Source organism: Furipterus horrens, unplaced genomic scaffold (genome assembly GCF_987537825.1).
Source record: "Furipterus horrens unplaced genomic scaffold, mFurHor1.1.pri manual_scaffold_3, whole genome shotgun sequence".
NCBI classification, from domain to species: Eukaryota; Metazoa; Chordata; class Mammalia; order Chiroptera; family Furipteridae; genus Furipterus; species Furipterus horrens.
In genome coordinates, this window is record NW_028327173.1 from 26,802,945 (window position 1) to 26,828,165 (window position 25,221).

Here is a 25,221-nt window from a genome sequence, read left to right on the forward strand (position 1 = left end):
GAGTGTCTTCTGTATTTCAGACTGCGATAAGTGCTGAGTTTTGAACAAGATGTACATAGCCCCTGAACGTATGGATTTTATATTCCAGCAGAGAAGACAGATACTAATAAGTTGTTCATAAATGCTACAAAGGAGGAATTTGAAAGAGTTTTTGACAGGGATTCTGACATGTTTTTAGAGAAGGATTCTATGAGAAAATGGCATTTGAGCTAAGTTTTAAAGAAGCCTTGTGGTGCCTACCTGAGGGTATGACTAAAATTATAGACTTAGAACCATCGATAGAACATCGATAGCACCCTGTAAGAAGTGAGCTAAACTCCGTATACATCATTTGCCCTTATACACACTTCACGTCTTCTGAAACTATCATTGTTTTATATATTTGGTGCCTGGTATAATTGGCATTTATAATGCTGAAACAGTCATAAAGTAGATTATGTTCTTTACATTTGGTTTATTAAGGCAGGGAAGTGATAAAATAGAGAATGAGAAAGGGTCTTTAGAGGTTTTATTCTCTTGTTTTACCAGTACCCTATTGCGGGGGGGTCTAGAACGTAATACCCGCAAAAAGTGAGGGAATACTGTATACAAAATGCCTCAGAAAATTCTCCTGATTTGCTCAGAGGTTTGTTTGTTTGTTTGTTTGTTTCCAGCTTTTCTTTATTGATTATATTGTTACAATATGTTTGGTTTTTTTAAGATCCTCAAAAATAGTGCAAATGAAAAAAATATTTCTAGTATTTAATTTGTTTGAAAAACTTGCCAAGATTTTTTTCCTTATTTATGTGAGAAAATAATATGCTAATATAGCATTTATATTTAAAAGTGTCTCAGGTGTCTTCTTTTAGCCCTACTTGGCAGCAAGGGTAAGCCCTTTGTTTTTCTACCTGTACTAGAGTGACTTGAATAAAATTGGAAACGAACAAAAGAAAGAAAACACAGGGAGAAAAATGATGGTACTTTAGCTGAAAATAACCTGAAGTTAATCTACATAACTTGACTCATTTATTTAGTAGGGATGTTCATGAGTACTTTCTTTTAAAACTGTACTAAAATGTTTTTATCTTTGTTGGGACTGCAGTGGAACGTCTTATATTTTTATTTCCTTCTCTGTTTAATATGTCTTTATATGAAATATTTTATTCCATAAGACTCAGCCATTAGATCATAGAAGAAAATTTTACCTAATTCTTGCCTCATCAATTATCAAAGAGAGAAAAGAAGCTTATATTATATAACAAAGTACAGGAAAGTCACCATTTTCTTTTTGACTTAGTCATCTCATTTTTGGTAGATTGCAAAGGTCGACTGCAAGGAAATACTAGACATCATATGTAACCTGGAATCCGAGGGTCAGGATAACACAGCGTTTGTTCTTTGTACAACTTACCTTACGCAGCAGCTCCAAACTGCAAGTGTATATTGTTCTTGGTAAGTATATTTACTTTTTATTCCCTTTTTTTTGTTAGTGTATAGTATAGCAGTTGGGGTTTATGTAAAACATTGGTTCGTTCCAAATTTAAAAGCCCAAGCAAATTAAATGGTGATTTGTGAATAAAATTTTGTCTATAAGCTAACCTATTTAATTAATGACATCATTAGTTTAATCTTTTCTGGAAGAGTCCAAAAATAAACAGTGAAAAGTTTGAATTCATCTTCATCATTCCATAGAGGGTTGTTGCCTTTTTCTTTGAAGATAAGATTATGGCAATATGAAACATTGATGTTAGGTTGTTTCCCTTTACATTAATTATATCTTCTGCTAATCACTTTTCCTCTCTCATTTAGAAACCCACTAGTTATCTAGGTTTTTAGGTCAAAATTGCAGTAGAGATGGTAATCCATTTGAATAGTAATTTCTTTTGTAACTTTGGCACCATATTAGCAGAATTGCATTATTTTGGTTTTAACTCGGTTGATATCTTGTTTGCCTACTGAGTACTTAGTTGTTAAATAGGAAACAGTAGGTGTAACCCATGGTTTTTTCATTCTAACTGTATTGAATCCTGTTTAGGCCAGAAGACAAGCACAATACATAGGAAACCTCTAAAATGCAAGAGTCTGTCAATAGAAATCAGATTCGTGATATGAATAATATTATAGGAGATTAGAAAAAGATCCTTGCTGTACACCAGTGTCAGGGAGGAGGTAGTATTTGAGCTTTAATTCAACGAATGGATTGGATCTGCATAATCTTGATTAGAGGGGCCTGGAGTATTTTAGAAACTAAAGATAACTTGAGAAAAAAAATAAAAAAGTGAAGATGACTTGAAGTTGGAAATGAGCATTTTGTTTGAAGGAAAATTTAGTAAATGCTTTCGTACACTTTAGCATTCGCTCATCTCCTTCTAGAGCATTTGTGTGTATTTGTATAGTTTTATGGTATTAGCATTTTGTTTATTACTATATTTTTTGTTTACTATTTTATATAGAAATATTATTCATGTACTGTAAATTATCTCACCTAACCCTCATAATAATCATTGCACAGATGAGGCAGGCAGTGGAGGATCAGAGGGATCAGAGAAGTCTTGTGATTGCCCAAGGTCTCAAGGTTAACATGGTAGACCTGAGATTCAAGTCCAGGGTTTTTGACTCCTAATCCAGATGTCTTTTTGAGACAGCCAGAATTCAATTTGTAGTCTTTATCACCAAATCTGCTATGCCAGAGTTATATCTCCTATGAGAAAGGAGATAGGGGATAGGGACTTAAAGTATATTTTATAATGATCGTTGTGGGCATTTTGTTAGGAAACCAAAAAAGAAGTGATAAAAAATTTCAAAAGTGTTAAGTAGCAATGAGATTTTTGATTACTAAATCAAGCAGAGGTGTTTTTTTTTTTTTTCATGCATTAGGGATTAGAAATTTTTAGCTTCAGTAAAACAAATGTATTCACTTAAAGAACAAACTCTTATTTTTCTTATCACACTTAACCTCTTTGCCTCTAATGAAAACAATAACCTCTGGTTATAGTTAGGTTTTCAGTGCAAAGAATACGTTAAATCATATATGGGATGTATTAGAATTTTTAAAACTAGTCACACAATTCTTTTCATAACCCTGTTACAGCCTCCCTTTCACTGTGACCCGTACTTTTTTTTTCTTCCCTTCTTCGCTCAGCTACCATTAGCCCTGTTAAGGCTGTTAGTGGCTCTGGGATTAATGCTGTTCCCCTGTAGCAGGAAAAGATTAACAGGGATTTCCCTCTTGTTGGCCTCCTAATGAGCTATAATGAGTAAAGGAAAGAAAATCTTATGTCACTTCACACTTCGTTAAAGTAAGCTTGTTCCAAGTAATTCAAAAAGAAATACAATTTTAACATTTCAGAATTTGGAAACTTTTTGTTTACCCTTCTTTTCAAAACACTTTTTTTTAAGTGGTATTTTTGATAAGATATTTGTAAAATTATGACAATAATGTTGGCTACCATAATGAAAGCAGTCACTTTTTAAATATATATATTTATTTATTTTTAGAGAGGGGAAGGGAGGGAGAAAGGGAGAGAAACATTGATGTGCAAGAGAAACATCAATTGGTTGCTTCTTTTGCACTCCCAACCTGGCACCTGCTTGGCCCACAACCCAGGCATGTGCCCTGACCAGGAGTTGAATCTGAGACCTTTTGGTTTGCAGGATGATGCCCAGCCTACTGAGATACACCATTCAGGGCAGCAGTCACTTAATTTTAAACACATATACATACTAGAGTATATTTATTGGAAATGTCACTCTTTTAATTGTGGTCGCCATGGAAGATAATATTTGAAATGTGAACTGCGTAACTATCACCCAAAGCACGTTTTTATTCTTACAGAAATTTCCTTCAGAGAAATTTACAAACCACATTAAAATATATTATAACAGTGATCATAGAATTGATCTCAAAAGATAATATTGCTTTTTTTCTTTTTATTAACTGTCCCCCACTCCTAAATTTTTGGCTATCTGCAAAAATCAAGGAAGTGCTGGAAGAATGAGTTTTGTCTAGATGTCTAGCCGTGGTAATTAGAGTAGCCACATAAGTGAGAAAGATAACAATTTTGAATGGGACATTGTCCATATAGATGTGTAATTACCACTGCTGCTTTAAAAATAAAATTATTGGGTTCAATCACAGTAAGTTTTCAGCAAGTATTTGATAGGTTGACTTTTATTTTCTGTAATGTCTCTGAGCTTGAACTTTATATGTTGTATATTTGTGTGTCTTCAGATATAATTTTCTGTCTGTTCTCTCCTAACTGGACCGTGATATACCAGGGTTATCATTTATCAATATGTCATCTAATTCACAGTTGAGTCCCCTGTACCTGGCAAAGACCACATATCCATATATGTTTAATTTAACTGAATGTCGTAGGAAAAAAAGAGGATATGAGAATCAACTACTCGTATTTTCAGGAGCCTTCTTTATGGCATGGGCATTCCTTAATTTCACAAGGTTTTGTGGTTTTTCCCTCCCCACCTCATTTCTAAAGTGCCTAAATTCTATATCTCAGTGTGACATGTTAACTCAGCTTCATGGGCCTCCTGCTATTCAGAAACACAGTGTAAAGTTCTTGCTTGGTAACCACATCTCTGCCAAAATTTGTTTCCTCATATTAATAGAAATAAATTTCCTTTCCAATTTTATGAATTTGTAATGTTGACTTGTTGTAAGCAGTGAGCTAATTTTAGAACCTTGGAAGCATCTATATAATGAAATCATTTTTCATATATTTTTTCATGGTTGTCCAATTTTAAAATTCATATCACTGTACTAATTGAAGAAGTATTTGTCCTACTGCATGGGTGACCCACAGTTATGATTCATTAGTGTTTCATTGTTTCAGTGTGCAGATTTGATTGGGTGATTAAGGTCACATATTGGCATTCTCACGAGTAATTTATGGGTTGTCATGGTTTCATGTTCGTTTTACGTATTTGAGTGGGTAATAGTTGTTTTAAATTGTTGAATTGTAATGTGAAAATAAGTATACAAATATAAAATACCCTGTTTTGATCATGGTTATTAGGAGTTAAAAATAACTAGAGCTTGATATATTTCATTTGGAATAAACCAAGCCCTAGACATTCTGATATCTTTTTAATTATCAATTTAAAAGCCCTAAATTTTCAATCTGCCTTTTATCACATTATCAGATTTGCTTTCTTTAAACTTCTAGCTAGTCAGTGGATTTTTATTTTTCACCATTTTATCTCCATATCAGGTCTTACTGGCTTTGATAATTTTGTTTAAGTAGAATAGATTTCACATACATGTATTTTGCTTTTTTTTTTTTTTTTTAATCCTCGCCTGAGGATATGTTTATTGCTTTTAGAGAGAGAGGAAGAGAGAGGAAGAAAGAGTGAAACATTGGTCAGTTGCCTCCCATACGTACCTCAACCAGGATTGAACCCGCAACCTATTGGTGTACGGATGACAGTCCAACTAACTTAGCCCCTGGTCAGGGTACATACATATATTTTGATAGATACTCTTTTTATCTCTGAACAAATGTAATTCTCCCATTTCCTTTGTTCTTCAGAATTTTACACTATTCTCAACTTTTTATTACAAAAATGCTTACATCTGTAAGAAGCAGTCTTATGAGTTTAAAAATGAATAGTCATCCCAATTATTGCCTGGGCTGTTAGCTATTTTCAAAGCTGACCTATCTCAATTTTTACTTTTCTGGTTAGGGAAGCAACACTGGTTTCCAAAGAAATATTTGAAAGTATTTAAGGTTAATTTCATTTGTTTTAGCTCAAATTCACCATCATTAAATATTATAAGCTTTAATCATATATCTTCTGAGACATATATTTGTTTTACTCTTTGAAGCAAGTATTGTATCTGTGTAAGAATTTCACCATATGAGAATCCTAGTTATCTCTTTATAAAAAGTGTTAAATTCTGTTAAATATTTTTATTTTTTACCCATTATAAAAAGAAGTACATTTTTGTAAGCAATACTCCATGGCAGATGATCAGAACTGTCTGACACAATTTGAACTTGCTATAGCAACAAAGTCTAACCTTTTCCATTGTTCTCTCCTCTATAAGACAAGCCATTATATAGGCTTAGTGTAAAAATAAATAAAAATAAAAAGAGGTATATTTATTTCTTAAGCTTCAGATTTGTAACCAGCTTCTTGGAATAGTCTGTGTTAATAGCAATAATAGGATATTAATTAAGTAAAACTAGTTTATGAAAATAATATGGTTATTTAAAGAAATTTTTTTAATCCTCACACGACAATTTTTTTCATTGCTTTTAGTGAGAGAGAAAAGGGGAGGGAGGAGGGAGAGAGAGAAAGAAAGAGAAAGGAGAGGGGAGGGTTCGGAGGAGCATCAATATGAGAGAGAAACATCGATTGATTGCCTTCTCAGATCTGTCCTGACCAGGGACTTAACCTGCAACCTTGGTGTGTGGCCTAACAGGGACTCGAACCTGCGACTTTTGGTTTACAGGACAATGCTCCCACCAATTGAGCCACACTGGCCAGGGCAATGTGGTTATTTTTTAAAATGAAAATCATTTAACAGATGTATAGTAGTATCTATTGAAATTGTACAGAAAAGAGCCACTTTTAAAAAATTTTACAGGACAATGCTCCCACCAATTGAGCCACACTGACCAGGGCAATGTGGTTATTTTTTAAAATGAAAATCATTTAACAGATGTATAGTAGTATCTATTGAAATTGTACAGAAAAGAGCCACTTTTTTAAAAAGTGGTAACTTTCCTTGCATTCACATTTTATATTCACAGTAGCATTTCTGTCCTTGGCATTTTTAAATGTCTAGTCATTTTCCTTGAGAGTTTTCTCTTAACCCATTCAAGGTTTTATTTAACTTACTCTTTTCAAGCTTTTCTTTGTTTCCATGGTGAGATATTTGTGGGATTCTTGTATTTTAGCCTTTTCAAAGAGTACCAATTTATTAATTTTATTAGTACTATTTAAACATTTCAAAATATAGGTCTGAGTAGCAGCATGATGTTTTAGAGCTGAAAAAGGCCCATGAGATTAATGTGGAGAAGTAGACCATTAGAATAGTTAATGGTTGTATACATTTTTTTGGCAGTGTAGTAATATGTGATGATCCCTGCCCCCTGGGATGGTCAGTGCAATTACCAGTGTAAGGGGTAAAACATTTTGGAACAAGGTGGGAACAATTTGGGAGGAAACAGTAGATAATAATATATACAGATTTTTCTTCTAGTTTTAGTTTACTGTCCATTTATTTTCACAAACAAACAAACAAAAAAAATGGGGTGGGGAGGTGGATAGCAAGTACCAGTTGTTTTAAATGTTTTACTTTAATCTTTTGTTTTATAGGGAATTGACTCTGTTTTGGAGTAAACTGCAAAGAAGAATTGACCCTTCATTAGACACATTTTTGGAGCGCTGTCGTCAGTTTGGTGTCATAGCTAAAACACAGCAGCATTTATTTTGCCTCATTAGAGTTGTACAGACTGAAGTGAGTAATTTATGCCTTTTATGCTTATTGTCCTGAAGGGAAGAAATGAGGGCGGAGATAACTTTCAGGCAACTCCTTTTAGATAAGGCAATGAAAATAATGGGATTTAATACAGTAATGGAATTGGGTATATCTAGCTGTTTCTGCAGTTTCACTTCCTAGGAATCCACACTTTTTCTTAATGGAAAATAGTGATTTGAGAGGGAGATATAAGGAGACTAAATGGTAATAGGAAGAAAAATACAATGAAGATTAAATCAAAATTTTAAAAAAAGTAATTTGAAGTGACAGACCTCTGGAGGAAAGGAAGATTTTTTCTTTGCTGCCACCTCAACCACCCTGCTTTGCCTAGAACAGTGTTCTGTGTTTTATACAGGCATATGTGTTTGCAAATTAACATAATAATTATAAATGAAGAAAATACATTGCATTTTTCAGCTTCTTGCCGTGATACATTTTTCTGGGGTTTGGAGTAATAGAACAGTTTCAAAATCAACTATACATTGTAAACTTCTTTACAAATAGGAAACAGGTTTACATATTTTTAGGACACAAATATTTCCTAAAATGTAATGAATTGCCATATGTAAAAACTTGTTATTTTAGTTCAGCCCCTATAGATATATATGGTAGGTTAAAAATAGGTTTACAGTTGTATGTGAAATACACTTTATTTTTGTATTAATTATTGTATTATTTTCCATATGAACAACTGTAAACCTACTTTTGCTCCACCCTATATGCTGAGATTACTAGCCTAGAAATTTGGGGTAAGTCTTATGCTGTTCTCTATTTTTATTTTGTTTTGTTTTTAGTATCTTCTTGTGACTGAGTTCCCCATATACCCACATCTATAATTGCTCATGGGTATAAGTAAAGTATTAGTTTTCTATTGCTGCATAACAAGTTATCAGAAAGTTAGCACTTAAAACAGCACCTATTTATTAGTTCACAGTTTTGTAGCACAGAAGTTCAGCACAACATGGCAAGGTTTACTGCTTAAAGCAGTGGTTCTCAACCTGTGGGTCGCGACCCCTTTGGGGGTCAAATGACCCTTTCACAGGGGTCGCCTAAGACCATCGGAAAACATATATAATTACATATTGTTTTTGTGATTAATCACTATGCTTTAATTATGTTCAATTTGTGGTTGAAAGCAACAGTGTATAGCGGAGAGAGCTTTGTAATAGTACCTCTTTATTTTCTGGACTTCGTTTTTCAATAAATAGCTTAAACCAGATCATCACTTAAAGGTGGTTAGAGTTATTAAACTTTAATTTTATGACTTGAGAAAGTCATAAGTGGAGGGAAGACTAATGAATCCAGGTCTCTCTCAATACTTTCAAAATAATATGACAGAATGAATGTAGATGTAGTTATATTTTTAATTGGAAGATACAAGAAGAGGGATCATCTTGAATCCAGTTTATTTGGTTATGACTACTATTTTGCAAAACATGTCCTTATATAGTTTAATCCCTTCTCCTTAGTAATAAAGAAGCTAAAAATTAAAGATGTGTGATTTATAAGGATCATACACCTAGTTCACAGCAGAGTCAGGACTGGACCAATCTTGACAAATTGTATAATGTGATCTGAGGTTATCATTTGTAAATCATAGCACAGCGGACTTGGAGAAAGCTGGGTAAATTTTAAAATAATTCATAAGTTTTTAATAGTAATTATTACTTTTTTTTTTTAGAAGCCTGTGACATAAACAGAATGTCTATTTTTTTCTTCAAACAACCTAATGTGGTTGAAATGGTAAAATTTGTGAAATTAGTTAAGAACATTTATAAAAACAAAAACTAGAAATACCATTATATATTCTGAATAGATATGCCAAGAAGTTACTTGTTAAAGGAGTGGTGAGTAACTTAGAATTAGTTGGAGATGAATTTTGAAGAAATTGTTGGACATGCATAAATTGGTGGTTTTAAAACCAGGAAGGTGGGAAAACAAAGAGTGTGGCGTGTGGTATTAAGGGCACATAGCCAAGTCAGTTAAGCTTTGGAGTCAGTATCAGCAGTAAAGTGGTTAAGAACTCAGACTCTGAAGATTGCTTTAAGTTTAAATCTTTGCTTCTCTGCTCACCAGCTAGTGACATTGGACAACTAACCTGAGCCTTGGTTTCTTTATCTATAAAATGAGGACAATGTATGTAAAGAATTTATTTAGAATAGTGCCTAGGATGTAGTAAGGGTTCTATAAGTTAATGGCAATTATTTCTTTGTGTTCCCAGCATTTTGAATGGTACCCAACATGGAGTAGGTTGTTTAGCAAATTGATTACTGATTTGAACAGTGCAATTTATCCTTAGTTGTTTTACATGATATTCTGTTAAAGATTTACTATATGCCAACACTGTAGTAATCAGTTTATATCATCTAAACTTCATTTTTATAACAATGTTAGGAAAATCTAATACTTCCATTACTATTATCATTTTACAGATGAGGAAACTGAGGCATAGAGGAATTAAGAACTTGTCTCTGTAGTGATGCTGGGGTTCAAAGACAAAGTCTGACTTGAAATTCTGTGCTCTTAAGTAATTCATTTTAAGCTATTCTGCCATATGATCTTATTTTTCTTATATTATTTTCCCATTCCATTTCAGCCTCTCCCATAAAATGTCATTTTCTATGCACTAGCTATTTGTCACAAATGACCAGATCTTTTTCCTGGTTTTTGACTAGTTTTCTGAAAACCTGCTGCTAACAGAGAGATTTTCTGATTTCTGTTGTTTTTCCATGGGAAGCTTGAGATTCAGTACACCTGTAACTTTAAAGTATTGATTCTTTTAGGAAGAGATGAGGAGAATAATTTATTCAGCCTTGGGGTTTTGAAAACACCAAAATGTTCATAGCACGTGAATTTCTTACATTGAATTCTATTAGACTCACTTATACATGTTTCCTTTGAATTCATGTGCCTTTATTGTTTAAACATGTTTAGCACATGGGTAAATTACTTGAGGGTTAAGGACTGCTTTAATATGCAGTTTATATAATGCTTCTATAATTAAAAAAATAACTTTTCTTCATGAGGAAAGAGGTGATAACATTAAAAAAAATAAAACAGAGATTTTAAGGGGAAAAAATTGCATCAAATTCAGATTCTTCCGTGCTTTCCTTGTAGGCACAAGATGCTGGTCTTGGAGTATCGATATTATTGTGTGTCAGAGCTCTTCAACTCAGATCAAGTGAGGATGAAGAAATGAAGGCGTCAGTTTGTAAAACAATTGCTTGTCTTTTACCAGAAGATTTAGAAGTTAGACGAGCCTGTCAACTTACAGAATTCTTAATTGAACCCACTTTGGATGGGTTTAATATGTTGGAAGAACTATATTTGCAACCAGATCAAAAATTTGATGAAGAAAATGCACCAGTTCCAAATTCTCTTCGATGTGAGCTCTTATTAGCTTTAAAAGCCCACTGGCCTTTTGATCCTGAATTTTGGGACTGGAAAACTTTAAAACGACACTGCCACCAACTTCTAGGACAAGAGGCCTCAGATTCTGATGATGATCTAAGTGGCTATGAAATGTCTATAAATGACACAGATGTTTTAGAGTCATTTCTCAGTGACTATGAGGAAGGTAAAGAAGATAAACAATATAGAAGAAGAGATTTGACAGATCAGCACAAGGAGAAAAGAGATAAAAAACCCATTGGTTCTTCTGAAAGATACCAGAGGTGGCTTCAGTATAAATTTTTCTGTTTGTTATGTAAGCGGGAATGTATAGAGGCCAGGATTCTTCATCATTCTAAGATGCACATGGAAGATGGAATTTATACTTGTCCAGTTTGTATTAAAAAGTTCAAGAGAAAAGAAATATTTGTTCCTCATGTGATGGAACATGTTAAAATGCCACCAAGCAGAAGGGACCGCTCTAGAAAGAAATTACTGTTGAAAGGCTCTCAAAAGGCAATTTGTCCCAAGAGTCCCTCTGCAGCCCTAGAACAAAACCAGTCGTTGAATGAACAAGCCAAAGGAGAGTCTCATGAATATGTCACATTCAGCAAATTAGAAGATTGCCACCTGCAAGACAGAGATTTGTACCCATGTCCTGGCACAGACTGTTCCCGTGTGTTTAAACAATTTAAATACTTAAGTGTACATCTTAAAGCCGAACACCAAAATAATGATGAAAATGCCAAGCACTACTTGGATATGAAAAATAGAAGAGAGAAGTGTACTTATTGTCGACGACATTTCATGTCTGCATTTCACCTGCGGGAACATGAACAAGTGCATTGTGGTCCTCAGCCTTATATGTGTGTATCTATAGATTGCTATGCTAGGTTTGGATCAGTGAATGAACTACTTAACCATAAACAAAAACATGATGATCTGCGTTATAAATGTGAATTAAATGGCTGTAATATTGTTTTCAGTGACTTGGGACAGCTTTACCACCATGAAGCACAACATTTTAGGGATGCATCTTACACATGCAAGTTTGTTGGCTGTAAGAAGTTCTATTATTCCAAAATTGAATACCAGAATCACCTCTTAATGCATAACGTTGAAAGTTCAAATGGAGATGTGAAATCTGTGAAACTTGAGGAGCCTGCAGCAGGTGAAAAGCAAGAGTGTATTGATCAGCCCCATCTACTTGACCAAACTGATAAATCACATTTACCTGAGGATCTTCTTTTCTGTGCAGGATCAGCTAGTTCTCAAATAGAACCTGCAGAAAATCTGAAAGAAAACAGTGACAGTAATTCTAGTGATCAGCTAAGTCATAGCTCTTCTGCTTCTGTGAATGAAGAGTTAATTGACACATTGGATCACTCTGAAACCATGCAGGATATATTGCTATCTCATGAGAAAGTCTTTGTGTCCTCCAGCTTAAAAGAAAAATGTTCCAGTGTGGCAATTTGTTTTGATGGGACTAAGTTTACCTGTGGTTTTGATGGCTGTGGTTCCACATACAAAAATGCAAGAGGGATGCAGAAGCATCTACGAAAGGTTCATCCATACCATTTTAAACCCAAAAAGATAAAGACAAAAGATCTCTTTCCCTGTTTGGGTAATGAACACAATCAGACAACTGTAAAGTTTGATCCAGAAACTAAACCTAGCTCAGATACAAACAGTGACTCCCCAGATGAAGGTCTAGATCACAATATTCATACCAAATGTAAACGAGAACATCAAGGTTATTCTTCAGAAGCCTCCATTTGTGCTTCTAAAAGGCCATGTACAGAGGATACCATGTTGGAACTTCTGTTGCGCTTGAAACATTTAAGCTTGAAAAACTCAATAACACATGGATCTTTCTCAGGGTCATTGCAGGGGTACCCATCCAGTGGTGCTAAGTCTCTTCAGTCTGTTTCACCTAATATCACGGACCTTAATTTTCAGAATCAAGATGAAAATATGCCAAGTCAGTACCTTGCACAGTTGGCAGCGAAGCCTTTTTTCTGTGAGCTTCAAGGATGCAAATATGAATTTGTGACCAGAGAGGCTTTGTTAATGCATTATCTTAAAAAACATAATTATTCAAAAGAAAAAGTCCTCCAGTTAACCATGTTTCAACAACGGTATTCCCCATTCCAGTGTCATATTTGCCAAAGGTCATTTACAAGAAAAACACACCTTAGGATTCATTATAAAAATAAACATCAAATCGGCACTGACAGAGTAACTCACAAACTATTAAATAATGAAAAATGTGATCATGAAGGCCCATGCTCAGTAGATAGGTTGAAAGATGAATGTTCTGCTGAACTTGGAGGTGATCCCAGCAGTAACTCTGAGAAGCCACGCTGTCATTCGAAAAAGGATGAATGCAGTTCAGAAACAGACTTGGAGTCATCTTGTGAAGAAACAGAAAGTAAAACATCTGATATTTCATCACCAATAGGTAGCCATAGAGAAGAACAAGAAGGAAGAGAGGGGAGAGGTAGCAGGAGGACTGTTGCTAAAGGAAATCTCTGCTATATTTTGAATAAATACCACAAACCATTCCATTGTATCCATAAAACTTGCAACTCTTCATTTACCAACCTAAAAGGCTTGATTCGCCATTATAGAACTGTGCATCAGTACAACAAAGAACAGTTATGTTTAGAAAAAGACAAAGCAAGAACCAAAAGGGAACTTGTCAAATGTAAAAAGATATTTGCTTGCAAATATAAAGAATGTAACAAACGCTTCCTGTGTTCCAAAGCTCTTGCTAAGCACTGTAGTGACTCTCACAATCTAGACCATATTGAAGAGCCTAAAGTGCTTTCTGAAGCTGAGTCTGTGGCAAGGTTTTCCTGTAACCAGCCCCAGTGCCCTGCTGTTTTTTATACGTTCAACAAGTTGAAGCACCACTTGATGGAACAACATAATATTGAAGGAGAAATACATTCAGATTATGAAATTCATTGTGATCTTAATGGCTGTGGCCAGATTTTCACTCATCGCAGTAATTATTCTCAACATGTCTATTACCGACATAAGGACTATTATGATGATTTGTTTAGAAGCCAGAAAGTGGCAAATGAAAGGCTACTAAGGAGCGAAAAGGTGTGTGAAACAGCTCTCACTCAAGGGCACGAACATCAGATTACCAGGAGGTCATGTAATGCTAAAGCTAAAAAATGTGGCTTACTGAAAGAAAAGAAAGCTCCAATTACTTTTAAAACAAGAGCTGAAGCCCTCCATATGTGTGTGGAGCATTCTGAGCACACACAATACCCCTGCATGGTTCAAGGATGCTTATCTGTAGTGAAGTTGGAGAGCAGCATAGTGAGGCATTACAAACGTACCCATCAGATGAGTAGTGCCTATTTAGAGCAACAGATGGAAAATCTTGTCATTTGTGTTAAGTACGGTACCAAAATTAAGGAGGAGCCACCTTCTGAAATAGAGCCCTATATAAAGAAAGAAGAAGATGCAAGCTGTGAATCAGAGCACACAAAGCACAGCCATTCCCCAGGTGACCATGGCATACCTGTCCAGAACACCGATTGCCTTCATCCAGGTGAAAGGGATGGAGGTCAGAAAGGATGTACTGAAAGCAACCAAGTATTTGAGGCAGATAATCTGCTTTACAGAGGAACTTTGAAATGCAGCCATAGTTCAGAAACCACTTCTTTGGAACAATGTAACATAGTTCAGCCTCCTTGTAAAATAGAAAATTCCATACCTGATCCCAATGGGACTGAAAATGGAACTTACTTCACAAGTTTCCAGCTGCCTTTACCAAGGATCAAAGACTCAGAAAGTGGGCAGCAAAGTTCAGGGCAAGAAAACACTGTAAAAAATTCCACCCATGCCCCAAAAGAGAATTTTAGGAAGCACCCACAGCCCAGGTCATTTGATTTGAAGACTTACAAACCTATGGGATTTGAATCTTCATTTCTGAAATTTATTCAGGAAAGTGAAGAGAAAGAAGACGACTTTGATGATTGGGAGCCTTCAGAGCACTTAACATTAAGTAATTCTTCACAATCCAGTAATGACTTAACAGGGACTGTTATGGCAAATAATATGGTGAACGACAATGACCCTGAAGTTGACATACCTCATTCTTCCAGTGACTCTGCAATTCATGAGAACCTGACTGCAATCCCACCTTTAATAGTAGCTGAGACAACAACAGTTCCTTCCTTGGAAAACCTGAGAGTCGTATTGGACAAAGCATTAACGGACTGTGGAGAGCTTGCCTTAAAACAGCTTCATTATCTTCGACCAGTGGTTGTGCTGGAAAGATCTAAGTTTTCCACACCAATTTTAGACTTGTTTCCAACAAAAAAACCAGATGAGCTTTGTGTAGGAAGTTCCTAAACAGCAACTTTGTTTTTGAAACGACTAGCTCCAACACTGCAACATGGGGACAATTGCCAACTCGAACAAAGGCTGAGAACCAGCCATACCATTGTTTAAGGTAGAATAGGCTGTGTATTTACATGAATGTATAATATCTATGACAGCACTAGTGGCTGAGTCCATTAGCTCTCCAGTTGGTTTATTGATTGGGTTTTTGTTTATTAAAAATAAGAAATGGAACTGTACTCTTGTTTGGTGCTAATTAATACATCAAAATATATTGGGCTTCCTTTTTCAAATTAAGTGTGCATGATTGTATATGGAACAAATACTATGATCCCAGGGTGGGAGGGCTGGGGAAAGGGATATGGAGTTCTTACTTGACTTGAATGTGCACCTGAGGGTGCTTTGTGTAATATATTGTACACTACAGCATCTTATATTTTTTGAGTTGAGTTTCAATAAATTACAATTTTTCACCCACTTCTTGTTTACTCATAAAGAATTTTTATGTCATACATAAGCTGGAAGTGCACTTGTATTTTCTGGAATGTGCATTTCTATTTTACCCCAGTAGTTTTTCGTTGCCTATTAAGTCCATTCAGATGAAGCTTCTTTTTGAGTGACTATTGTCAAAAATTTTTGTGGAAAGAAAATTTTCATATTGAGTAATTAGGTAAGGGAGTTAAAATAGCTCCTACAAGAGAATGTCTAGGTAGAAAGGAGAGGGTATACCAAGCAGAACATGAAGGGCATAGCAAATTCAGAGGTATAAAGTCATGTGTCCAGGGAACTACAAATAATCTGGTAGGCTGGCAGTAAAGGGGGAGCAGGGAGCACTGGGATGAATGAGATTATTGTAGAGATAGGCAGGAATCAAACCATGAACACTTAATGATTTTGGACTTAATGCCATAGGCAGCAGAGAGCCTTTGAAGGATTTTCAGCAAACTATACATCACTTCAAGTGTGTCCTTTGAGGGGCTGGAGTGGAACAGATAATGACTGCTAGAGTAATTGAGGCAAACTTGGTGCAGAAGGAAGAGTACATGAAATTGAGAAATCTAGATCATATTGTTGGGCCTTGGAGGATGAAGAAAACATTTTGAGGAAAATGTGAAGTGATGTAGCCAATTGAGGTGGAAATAAAAAAGGACTGGGTTTTGGGGAAGAGAATGGGAAACCAAGATGAGTTTGGTCTTTGGATGTGTTGAGTTTCAGTGTACTGTGGGACATCTATGCCTAATGACAAGGAAAGCAATGTGTTCTTATAAATGGAATAAAGCTCTTCTCTGTTTCTCATGAAGTTTTCAGCCACTTTCATTAGCTAGCAATGAAGTGACTCAAACATTTCTGACATCCCTTTATTATGCCTGTGGTTAGGATTTTAAGATCTTTTCTCTGACCCTTAAACCTTGTTGCCTTGCTTTGTCAGCTCTTTGGGAATTTCATTCTGCCACCTTCTCACCTTAAGTCTAAAGCACCCCCTGTGCCCAAATTGTTGCTTCACTCAGATCACAGTAGGTAACAGGATCGCTAAATAAAAATCCGTTGAAAGAAAAAGTGGCAGAAACAGTGGGATGTCTTAGAGGTTGAGGTCCCTGCTGGCTGTTTGAGATCTTAAGCAGATTTCTTCTGTGGGCTTCAGTTTCCTCACTTAAAAAGTGAGGAGATATGGGTGATGATCTTGAAAGGTCTCTCTGTGATTTGAGCATGAGAAACAACTGGTGGCCTCATTAAGAAAATCCATCATACAAGAGAAAGATGATAATTTGCTTAAGACTGAACTATATTCATTCAGCCACACCAAACTCCTACCCCCTGGAAAGACTAAGTGAGTCCTTTTGCAGTGGAACCAAACTCTAATTTTCAGAACCCAGCTGAGTTTGCTTCAAGTACTTAGGATCATATGTTTGACCCTTACATAATTTTCTATTCCAGTTGGAGCAGCTTGCTTCATTTGATCTTTATTGAAGACTGTTTTTGTTAGAAGCAGCATGTATAACTATATGATAATATGGAAAGTCAAAAGTGTTATATTCATAGCTCTTAGGTACTGTTATTTTTCTTGATGTCTCTCGGATTCATACCAGACTTGAACATTGTTTCAAAGTTTTTCCATGTAAGAATGCCTCCTAAAATGATGGGTGGAGATCATGCCAGGCACTATCTCATTCTTTTTACCCACAATTCTCTTGCTTCAGTGTCTCCCCACGTTCATGAAGACGTATATAAGAAAGAGGGTAGAAAGTAATGGAGAAGAAAGGTTTTTGATTAGCCTTACTAGGGATTTCATCCCCAGCCTATGCTCTCTTAGTCCCAGGTCGCCTACTTCAGAGTTGCACTGCCAAGGACATAGTCATTGGAGCACAGAGATAGTCATTAACCAAATAAATATTCAAGTACATGCATATTTAAAGATAGTTCCAGATGCTTTGGGATATAAAATTACCAAAGTAAGTTTGTTACATCATCTGTGGAACTTTAATATGAGGGCTGCAGCATGGACATTACCTAGGAGCTTGTTAGACATGTATAATGTCCAGAGCTTCTGGACCACAGTCTGCATTTTAATCAGGTCTTCAGATGATCCATAGGCACAGAAAACTTCTAGAAGCAATGGTCAAGAATACAAAGTGGGATGTTCTGTGAGAATTCAGGATAATTACCCTTTTGTTTTTAGTACTTTACGTAAAATTATCTTGTTGCTTTGTTTTAACACCATGAGGTTGGTTCTGTTACCCTTAGTGGGCATACGAAAGCTTTAGAGATAAAATATCTTGCCTAGCTGATGAAAGCTAGGAAGGGGTGGAGCCTAGTTTCCAGTCTCTTCTGATTGGAAGAATATCAGAGAAGGGAACTTAATGTGCAGGAAGAAAGATGGAAAGTTGCAGGTGGCATTTAAAGTACCAAAAATACCACAGCTCTGTAATTAAACCGAGTTGTTTGTGAAACTGAATAGTGGAAAATAAAGTTTGAAGTGTAGGTAAAAGCCAGGTCATGAAGATCCAAGTCCAGTCCTATATCCAGTATTGGTTTTTCCTCATGTGAGGAAAGAGATGGAAAACCAGTGCATGTTGTTTCTGTGAACGTGTAACCTGTAAAAAGGTCAAAAATTTTTTTGTATGGAGAAAATTTTATTGAATAACAGTATCGAAGGCATGACTCCATAACTGTAATGTTAAACTTAGTTTCTACTTTATTTTATTCTTCAATTACAGTATTCCCAGTTTTTCCCATTGCTTTCCCCTACCCCGCCCACCCCCAAGGTCAGCTTTTCTTAAAGAATCTTCTGAAAGTCAGGAAAGTTGCTCAGTCCCCTCTCTTCCCCTCCTCCCACCCCCACAGTAGAATGAGGCTGCCAGTTTTGTGCTACAGACTGGGGCAAAGCCTCCTATTATGTAAAGTTGAGTCTAGAAAGAGTGGCCCACTCTATTTTGACTTGCTGGGTCTACATCTGCAGGAACAGATTGTGACAGACTGCATTTGGAGGTCTGGACCACTTTGAGGAAAGTAACCAGGATAGTCAGATTTAACCTGTATTTGGTATATTTAGCCTGGAAAAGACAAGGCAGGAGAGACAAAAGCTATAGCCAAATATTTATCAAGCACATATCATTGCTAGCTCCTGGGGATAAGAATATTGAATATGACACGGTAAATTTTCTGCATCATGGAGATGAGAGTCTAGTAAAGAAGATAGACATTAAGTGAAATAACTAAAAATAGCTAAATAAAAGTAATGTAAAAGAAGCTCTTGTGATGGGAACCAAAGAGAAGCAGGAGAAACTTCCTTGAGGAAGTAATGTTTAAACTGAAATTCAAAGAATCAGTAGGAGTTAGCCAGAGAGGGTAATTCAATTATATGCAAAGGCTTTGTGGTACAGCAGCTTGGTAGTGATATTGACACATCTAGTTGAAAGAAAAAATGGAAGAGAGAAAGGAAAGTTGGATAGGTAAGCAGGAATCAAGTACTTCAGTGCCTTGTAACCATGTTCTAGATTTGGATTTTGTTTGAAAGTCAATGACCTATTGAAGGCTTGAAAGTATATGTTGCATATGTCATAAGTTGCCATGTATAAGTCAGAAAGTCCTAATACGGCATGATGTTGCAGGCTACTGAATGGACTGAGTGATGGCTGGCTGGCTGGCTGGCTAGGTGGATGGGTGACACACTAAAGGTGAGCCGAGATGTCTTCCATAGTGATAAATTCTTGGTTATCGAAGGTTTTCTGGTGTCCAAGTGGGGAATCAATAGGTGTTTTTGGCCTAGATTCTCTTTGAGGCACTTTATGTTACTGAGATATATAATACTTTGTATTTGGTCATAAATGTCACTACAAATAATATCAGTAGTTGCCATTATATGTGTAGCATGGTACTTTTACACAAATTATTAAATTCTCATAGCTCTACAAGGTAAGAATAACTCCCACTTTACAAATGAAGAATTGAACCCCAGATAAGTAACTTGCCCAAGGTAACAAGGTGAGTGAATAGTAGAGTCAAAATCTGAACCCAGATCTATTATACTCTCAAAGGCCTGTCCTCGTAACAGCTACTGTATAAAGCTATACAAACTAATACACAAATAATGGTAATAGGCACTTGATCAATAAATAATTTAGGCTGGAACTCTTCTAGGGGACTTCTCATTTATTTAAAAATAGTTTAATGCGCACTATGGTACAAGCACTAGGGATACAGTAGTCAATAAAATGGACACAGTCCCTGTCTTCCTCGAGTTTATACTAGACAAGGAAGACATATTAATCCAAAAATTGCACATATCACTATAGTTGTGTTAAGTGTGTTGAAAATAAAGTATAAGAATCGTAACGGGGGTCTAATCAAGTGTGGGGAGTCTTAAGAAATGATTCAGCAGTCACAACCCTACTTTCAAAATGTTTCCCGTTACCATTCTTTAATGGATTCTGACCTGTGTTTAACCTGTTATAGTCAAATCCCAAGTCTTACCTGAGTAACTTTTAGTGCTTAACTAGAAATTTCGGATTCGGGCTGCTTGTTAGTCACTAGCAGACTGTGGGTTTAACACCCATAGCAGTCATTCTTAAATCATTTCTCCCTGACAAGTACCATTTATTTCCAACAGCTTCCTAGACTCCATTTTCTGGATGTGTCTCTGACACCTCAAATAACTTACCATACCTCCCCTCCTGTAAGAACAAAACAGTTACTCTTTCCCCACCAGGCGGCCCTATCCATATTCTTTCAGTGAACAATTTGGAGTAGCATCAAACAATATTTCGTGAAACTTATTTGTTATAACTGACCCTATCATTGTACCCCCCACTTCTTGGTGCAACCACCCTTTGGGAGTCTTGTGTGTGAACTATCTTTCCATTTAAGCTTTTTTGGAACAGATCATACATTTTATATTTCCATATCTTGCTGAGAATATAGGTACTAATCAATAAATAAGTGATTTGATGTCAGATAGTTTATAGTGCAATGTGCTACTGTTTACAATGTGTTTAGAATGTTACACCATTTGTTCCTAATAGAAATTGTTAAGGAGGTGGAATACCCCACTGTAAAAAGATGAGCAAAATGAGGATCAAATGTTAAAAACCTTCCCAAAGGTCACAATTTATAAACAATAGTGACATGAAAAAAGGGAGTGCTACAAAGTGATCCCTTTCTCCACATTTACCAAGTAAACTATTCTCTCTTTAGTAGAGACCTCTCTAAATCCTGTCTTGAATCTCCACATAGCCTCAATTTTCTCATTTGTAATATGAAAATATTGCTGTTCATTCCATGGATTATTGGAAATGATCTACATACTGTCCAAGTAGGGTAACCACTAGTCACATGTGGCTACTTAAATTTAAAATTAAATGAAATGTAAAATTCAGTTTCTCTGCCACAGTATACACATTTCAAGGGGCCAGTGGCTACCATATTGGACACAGCATACGTACATTTCCATCTTTGCAGAAAGTTCTATTGGACAGTGCTATGCTACAGCTAGGAATTGCCAAAGATCAGAGAAAGCAATATGACTGAACTGAAAACCTAGGCCAGTACCTGACTGGTTTGAGTGAGAAGGTTTACTGGGTGAGTGGGAAACAAGCTGATCTTTGGAACGGTGACATCACAAAGCACATCTCACAGTGGCTCTAGAACACCTGGGCTCCCAGGTCACTTTCCCTAACTCATATCTAGGGTCCTGAAGCCTCTGCACATATAGCTCCTGGAGCTTCCAACTAAAATGCCAACATCGCCATCTTCATCTTCTATCTGGGACATTATAGATTATGTCTCTCTGAGCTCAGTATGGAATTGGCTACAAGCAACTCTTCTGGGAGAGACTAGTGTGCATCAGCAAACAAATCGGGCGCTACTAGATTATTTTGCTCCAGCTGTGCAAGTTGTCCTAGGGGTTTCGTTTTTAATTTTGTTGGGAGCAGGACTATATGGCTTATGGAAACGAAGTGTTCAGTCAATTCAGGTTATACTCTTTTTGTTACAGAGGAATTTAAGTAGTTATACATTGGAACTCGATTATTTCTTTCCCGTATTGCTGCCACCCAGTTTTTAGGTCATGCAGATGAGCAAGGGCGAACCCTTGTCTGAAGTTGGTTGGAACTAAAATATCCTTTAAAACTCCCCCCAATTAGGTTTTGAGCATTTAAGAAAAAAATCCTTCTCACAATGGCCTTTGGCTTGTGTTATAATAAAAGAGATCAGACAAGTTCACAACCTGAGAAGGTAGCATTACCCCCAAATTTATTCGATCACTGATTCATCTTTGAGTGTCTACTATGCATCAGAAACCATTTGGGGTACCCTTTATAGAATAGGTAGCACGAGTATAACTGGGATCTTGGGTTCTTACTGTGCCATTGCTCTGTAACTGATGAGGAGGCATGTATATTCCTTTAGTCATCATGGTGTTTCATTATTTCCTTGTAACAAGATAGGGTTCCATAAATATACAGTGACTCCTTCTGGTAATAGGAGTATAATTGGCTGGGATTATGTGAAACATTTAGGATTTTACATACTTCTGTTTAATCACTAATAAGAATGTACTTACAATGAAAATGCTTTGAGAATCCCAACAGTTCTATGAAAGGGATAGAAGTTATTTTCATATGACAGAAAAATCTGAGGTGAACTGAGGTTCAGTGAAAATTAGAGGAGGTAGGGGTTTTTTTTGTTGTTGTTTTTAAGGCTTTCTTAAAAGAGGGACTGCTTTGCTTGGAAATGCTAAGAGTAGTTATTACCAGATCACTTTATAGCATTCATTCATGTCCATGTCACTACTGTTGTTGAACCATGGTCACATGCATGCTTTTAATTTTTCAAAGCCCTGCGTGGTAGGCAGGGCAGGGATTATCATTTCCATTTCGTAGTTGAGGAAACCTGGTTACAACCTACCCACAGAGACTGGAAAAGCTGAGACTTGAACCCAAGTTTTAGGATTGCAAATTCAATTATTTTCTAAAATCTCATTTAACGTAATCTAATTGACCTAACTCCCCAACATGGATATATGTATGTATATATTCACATACACACATTTTAATTGGCTAATAGAAGAATATAAGGCAAAAACCCAAACTCTTATCTGTAATTCTGGGTTCTGCTCTTGTATGGTTAATGTTTAGCTTAATCACAAAGATGAATTCACAGCCCTCCAGAAACCTCAGCTAAGAAAAAGCAGTAGTATAACAGTGGTAAATAGTACAAGCTCTGGAGCCAACCAGCTGGGTTTAAATCTTGGTTCCACTACTTGGGTGACCAAGAGCAATCACTTAGCCTCTAAACCTCAATTTCCTTACCCCTAGGATGAGTTTGCTAATAGTGCCTCCTTCGGGGTTGTTGTGAGGATTCAAGGAGATTACTCAATGAGAAGTGCTAGTATTATAAGGAAAAAAAGGTGGTTGTATGTTTTTTGTTTTTTTGTTTTTTTGTTTTCTTATTTTGGCAGGAATCCTGGTACATTAAAATGTTTGTTTGTTTATTTCTGTGTTTGTTTTTTGCCATGACCAGGAAATCCAGTTTTTCAGACCACTGTGTCTCGAAGTCAGAATTCCTAGATTCCAGTACTGGCTCTACCATTTCCAAGTATATGACCTTGGACAATGACAGGGTCTAAACTGGAAGGTAATTAAATGGCTATTCAGCTGTTTCTTCTATATAAATAGGCCATGCATAGGTAAGGAAACTCCTAGCAAAGAGCCCTACATGTGGCCAACTTTCAGCAAATGGTTATTATAATCTTTATTAAGTAAATGTACATGATAATCCCTGACCTTCCCACCACTGTTTTGTGGTGAAGGTCAAAAGATGAAATAGGGGCGAAGACGTTTTGTTAAACAAGGCTTGGCAAAGGAATGAGGGATTATTGTTACCATTCAGTTTTTGCTTTGTTTTGCATCTATAGCAAATTGGCATTTCACATGAATAAACAAGTAACGTTCAACTTCTGTTGTTTTATTTTAGAAAATATTGTTGTTTGTAATCACACTCTACAAACTTTACAAGAAGGGCTCAGATTTTTTTCAGGCTCTGCTGGTCAACACAGAAGGGAATGGTCTCCCAGTTCAAGACAATAATAATTTATTCCTGTCCTTGGGTCTGCAAGAGAAAATTCTCAAAAAACTTCAGATGGTGGAAAACAAAGTGAAGAACCTGGAGGGGATGATCATTTCCCAAAAACCTGCCACGAAGAGGGATTGCTCCTCTGAGCCCTACTGCAGCTGCTCCGACTGCCAGAGTCCCTTGTCCACATCAGGGTTTACTTCCACATCTGAAATGTGATGGACTCCAGTCTCTTCCAGAACAGCACTGTTCCCCTTATGTGTGCAGTGACGTATCAATAAATACGGACAACTATATTGAAATCACCCTGCAAGGACTAGCTCTCTATTCAGTAGAGCCCATCGTCTACTTGTGTGTGTGGTCGGGTAATATTGGGTATGGTGTTTGTTAAAAATATCTCTGAGATTGTGGTACCTGCTCCGCAGGCTGGAGACCGTAATCAGTCATATAAGAAAGGTTAGCCAAACTGGAATCCATGGGACAGGGAAAAGAAGGAAGAGTGGTTAGGGATATGGCCTTGAGCTCCGTGCTGAAGAGGTTGGATTGAATATGATAAAAACAGCAAGAGTCCTGGCTGGTGTGGTTCAGTGGATTGAGTGCCGGGCCTGTGAATTGAAAGGTTGTCAGTTTGATTCCCAATCAGGGCACATGCCTGGGTTGTGGGCCAGGTCCCTGGCTGTGGGTGTGTGAGAGGCAACTGATGTTTCCCTTCTTATTCTCCCTCTCTTCCCTCTTCCTGAAGATAAGTAAATAAAATCTTAAAAGTAAAAACAGCAAGAAAGTGCTGTTGAAGGGTGATGTTGTGGACTGTCCTGTAAAGGTAGGCTGACCCTTGTGCTTGTCTTGGATAAATATTTGGCACACGGGTCTCATTGCATTAATTACTCAGAAGTGGGCAAGGGTGGGAGTGGACATAAAGGAGTCTGTTTAATTTTATCCAACTTTTACTGAAACTTCTGCTATGCTAAGTAAGCATCATGATAATCATTTGGAATCTGTCCTGAATGCTTCAGGCACACTCGATTTGGCTGGTTGAACAGGTAATTTCAAAATGAGGTATTATAATACAGAGGGGTCATAACATCTTGAATTCAGGGGAATTCTCATGTGAATCTACCTTGGCAGGAGGGGAAGAAAGGGGGAGGCAGCTACCTGCCATTACACCAAATTTGAGTACGTACCCTGACAAGAAAGATGGCTTACTAGCAGATGGTCCTCTTGGTGAGTCACCTATGCCACAAGCCTTACAATGTGTGCATTTTTGCCACAATAAATGTGATTACACTCATTGAAATACTGTGACATCTAAATTAAATATCTCACTTGGTGTGCAAATCAATTTATTGCTATGCTGGACAAAAATTGGCTATGTATTCAACAGGGGACAACATAGCAGTTTCCCAAGTGGCATCTTCATA

General features: G+C 36.5%; 2 protein-coding genes and 1 non-coding gene across 3 annotated transcripts in view; all 3 read left to right on the plus strand.

Moving 5' to 3' along the window:
* RLF (RLF zinc finger) overlaps positions 1-15,474 on the plus strand; it is a 74,520-nt gene extending 59,046 nt beyond the window's left edge. Inside the window, exons 6-8 of the mRNA XM_090269188.1 lie at positions 1,295-1,431; positions 7,321-7,462; positions 10,601-15,474. Coding sequence (XP_090125314.1) covers positions 1,295-1,431; positions 7,321-7,462; positions 10,601-15,247 — 4,926 coding nt within the window. The 3' untranslated portion in view covers positions 15,248-15,474. The remainder of the gene's footprint in view (positions 1-1,294; positions 1,432-7,320; positions 7,463-10,600) is intronic.
* Positions 5,945-6,070, plus strand: LOC150014687 (small nucleolar RNA SNORA28). The gene has a single exon (XR_016510338.1). It is a non-coding gene; the product is annotated as a small nucleolar RNA SNORA28 (small nucleolar RNA).
* Positions 15,475-21,068: 5,594 nt separating the features above from the next.
* TMCO2 (transmembrane and coiled-coil domains 2) lies at positions 21,069-24,573 on the plus strand. The gene is made up of 2 exons (XM_090269189.1): positions 21,069-21,704; positions 23,705-24,573. The coding sequence occupies exons 1-2, from the start codon at positions 21,465-21,467 to the stop codon at positions 24,020-24,022; spliced, it is 558 nt and encodes a 185-aa protein (XP_090125315.1). The 5' UTR covers positions 21,069-21,464; the 3' UTR covers positions 24,023-24,573.
* The last annotated feature ends 648 nt before the right edge of the window (positions 24,574-25,221 follow it).

Excerpts from the sequence above, each read along its gene's own strand:
- TMCO2 (XM_090269189.1), top strand. The coding sequence starts at position 21,465 with ATGCCAACATCGCCATCTTCATCTTCTATCTGGGACATTATAGATTAT. Across the intron at positions 21,705-23,704 it reads GAAGTGTTCAGTCAATTCAG|AAAATATTGTTGTTTGTAAT; the intron begins GTTATACTCTTT and ends GTTTTATTTTAG.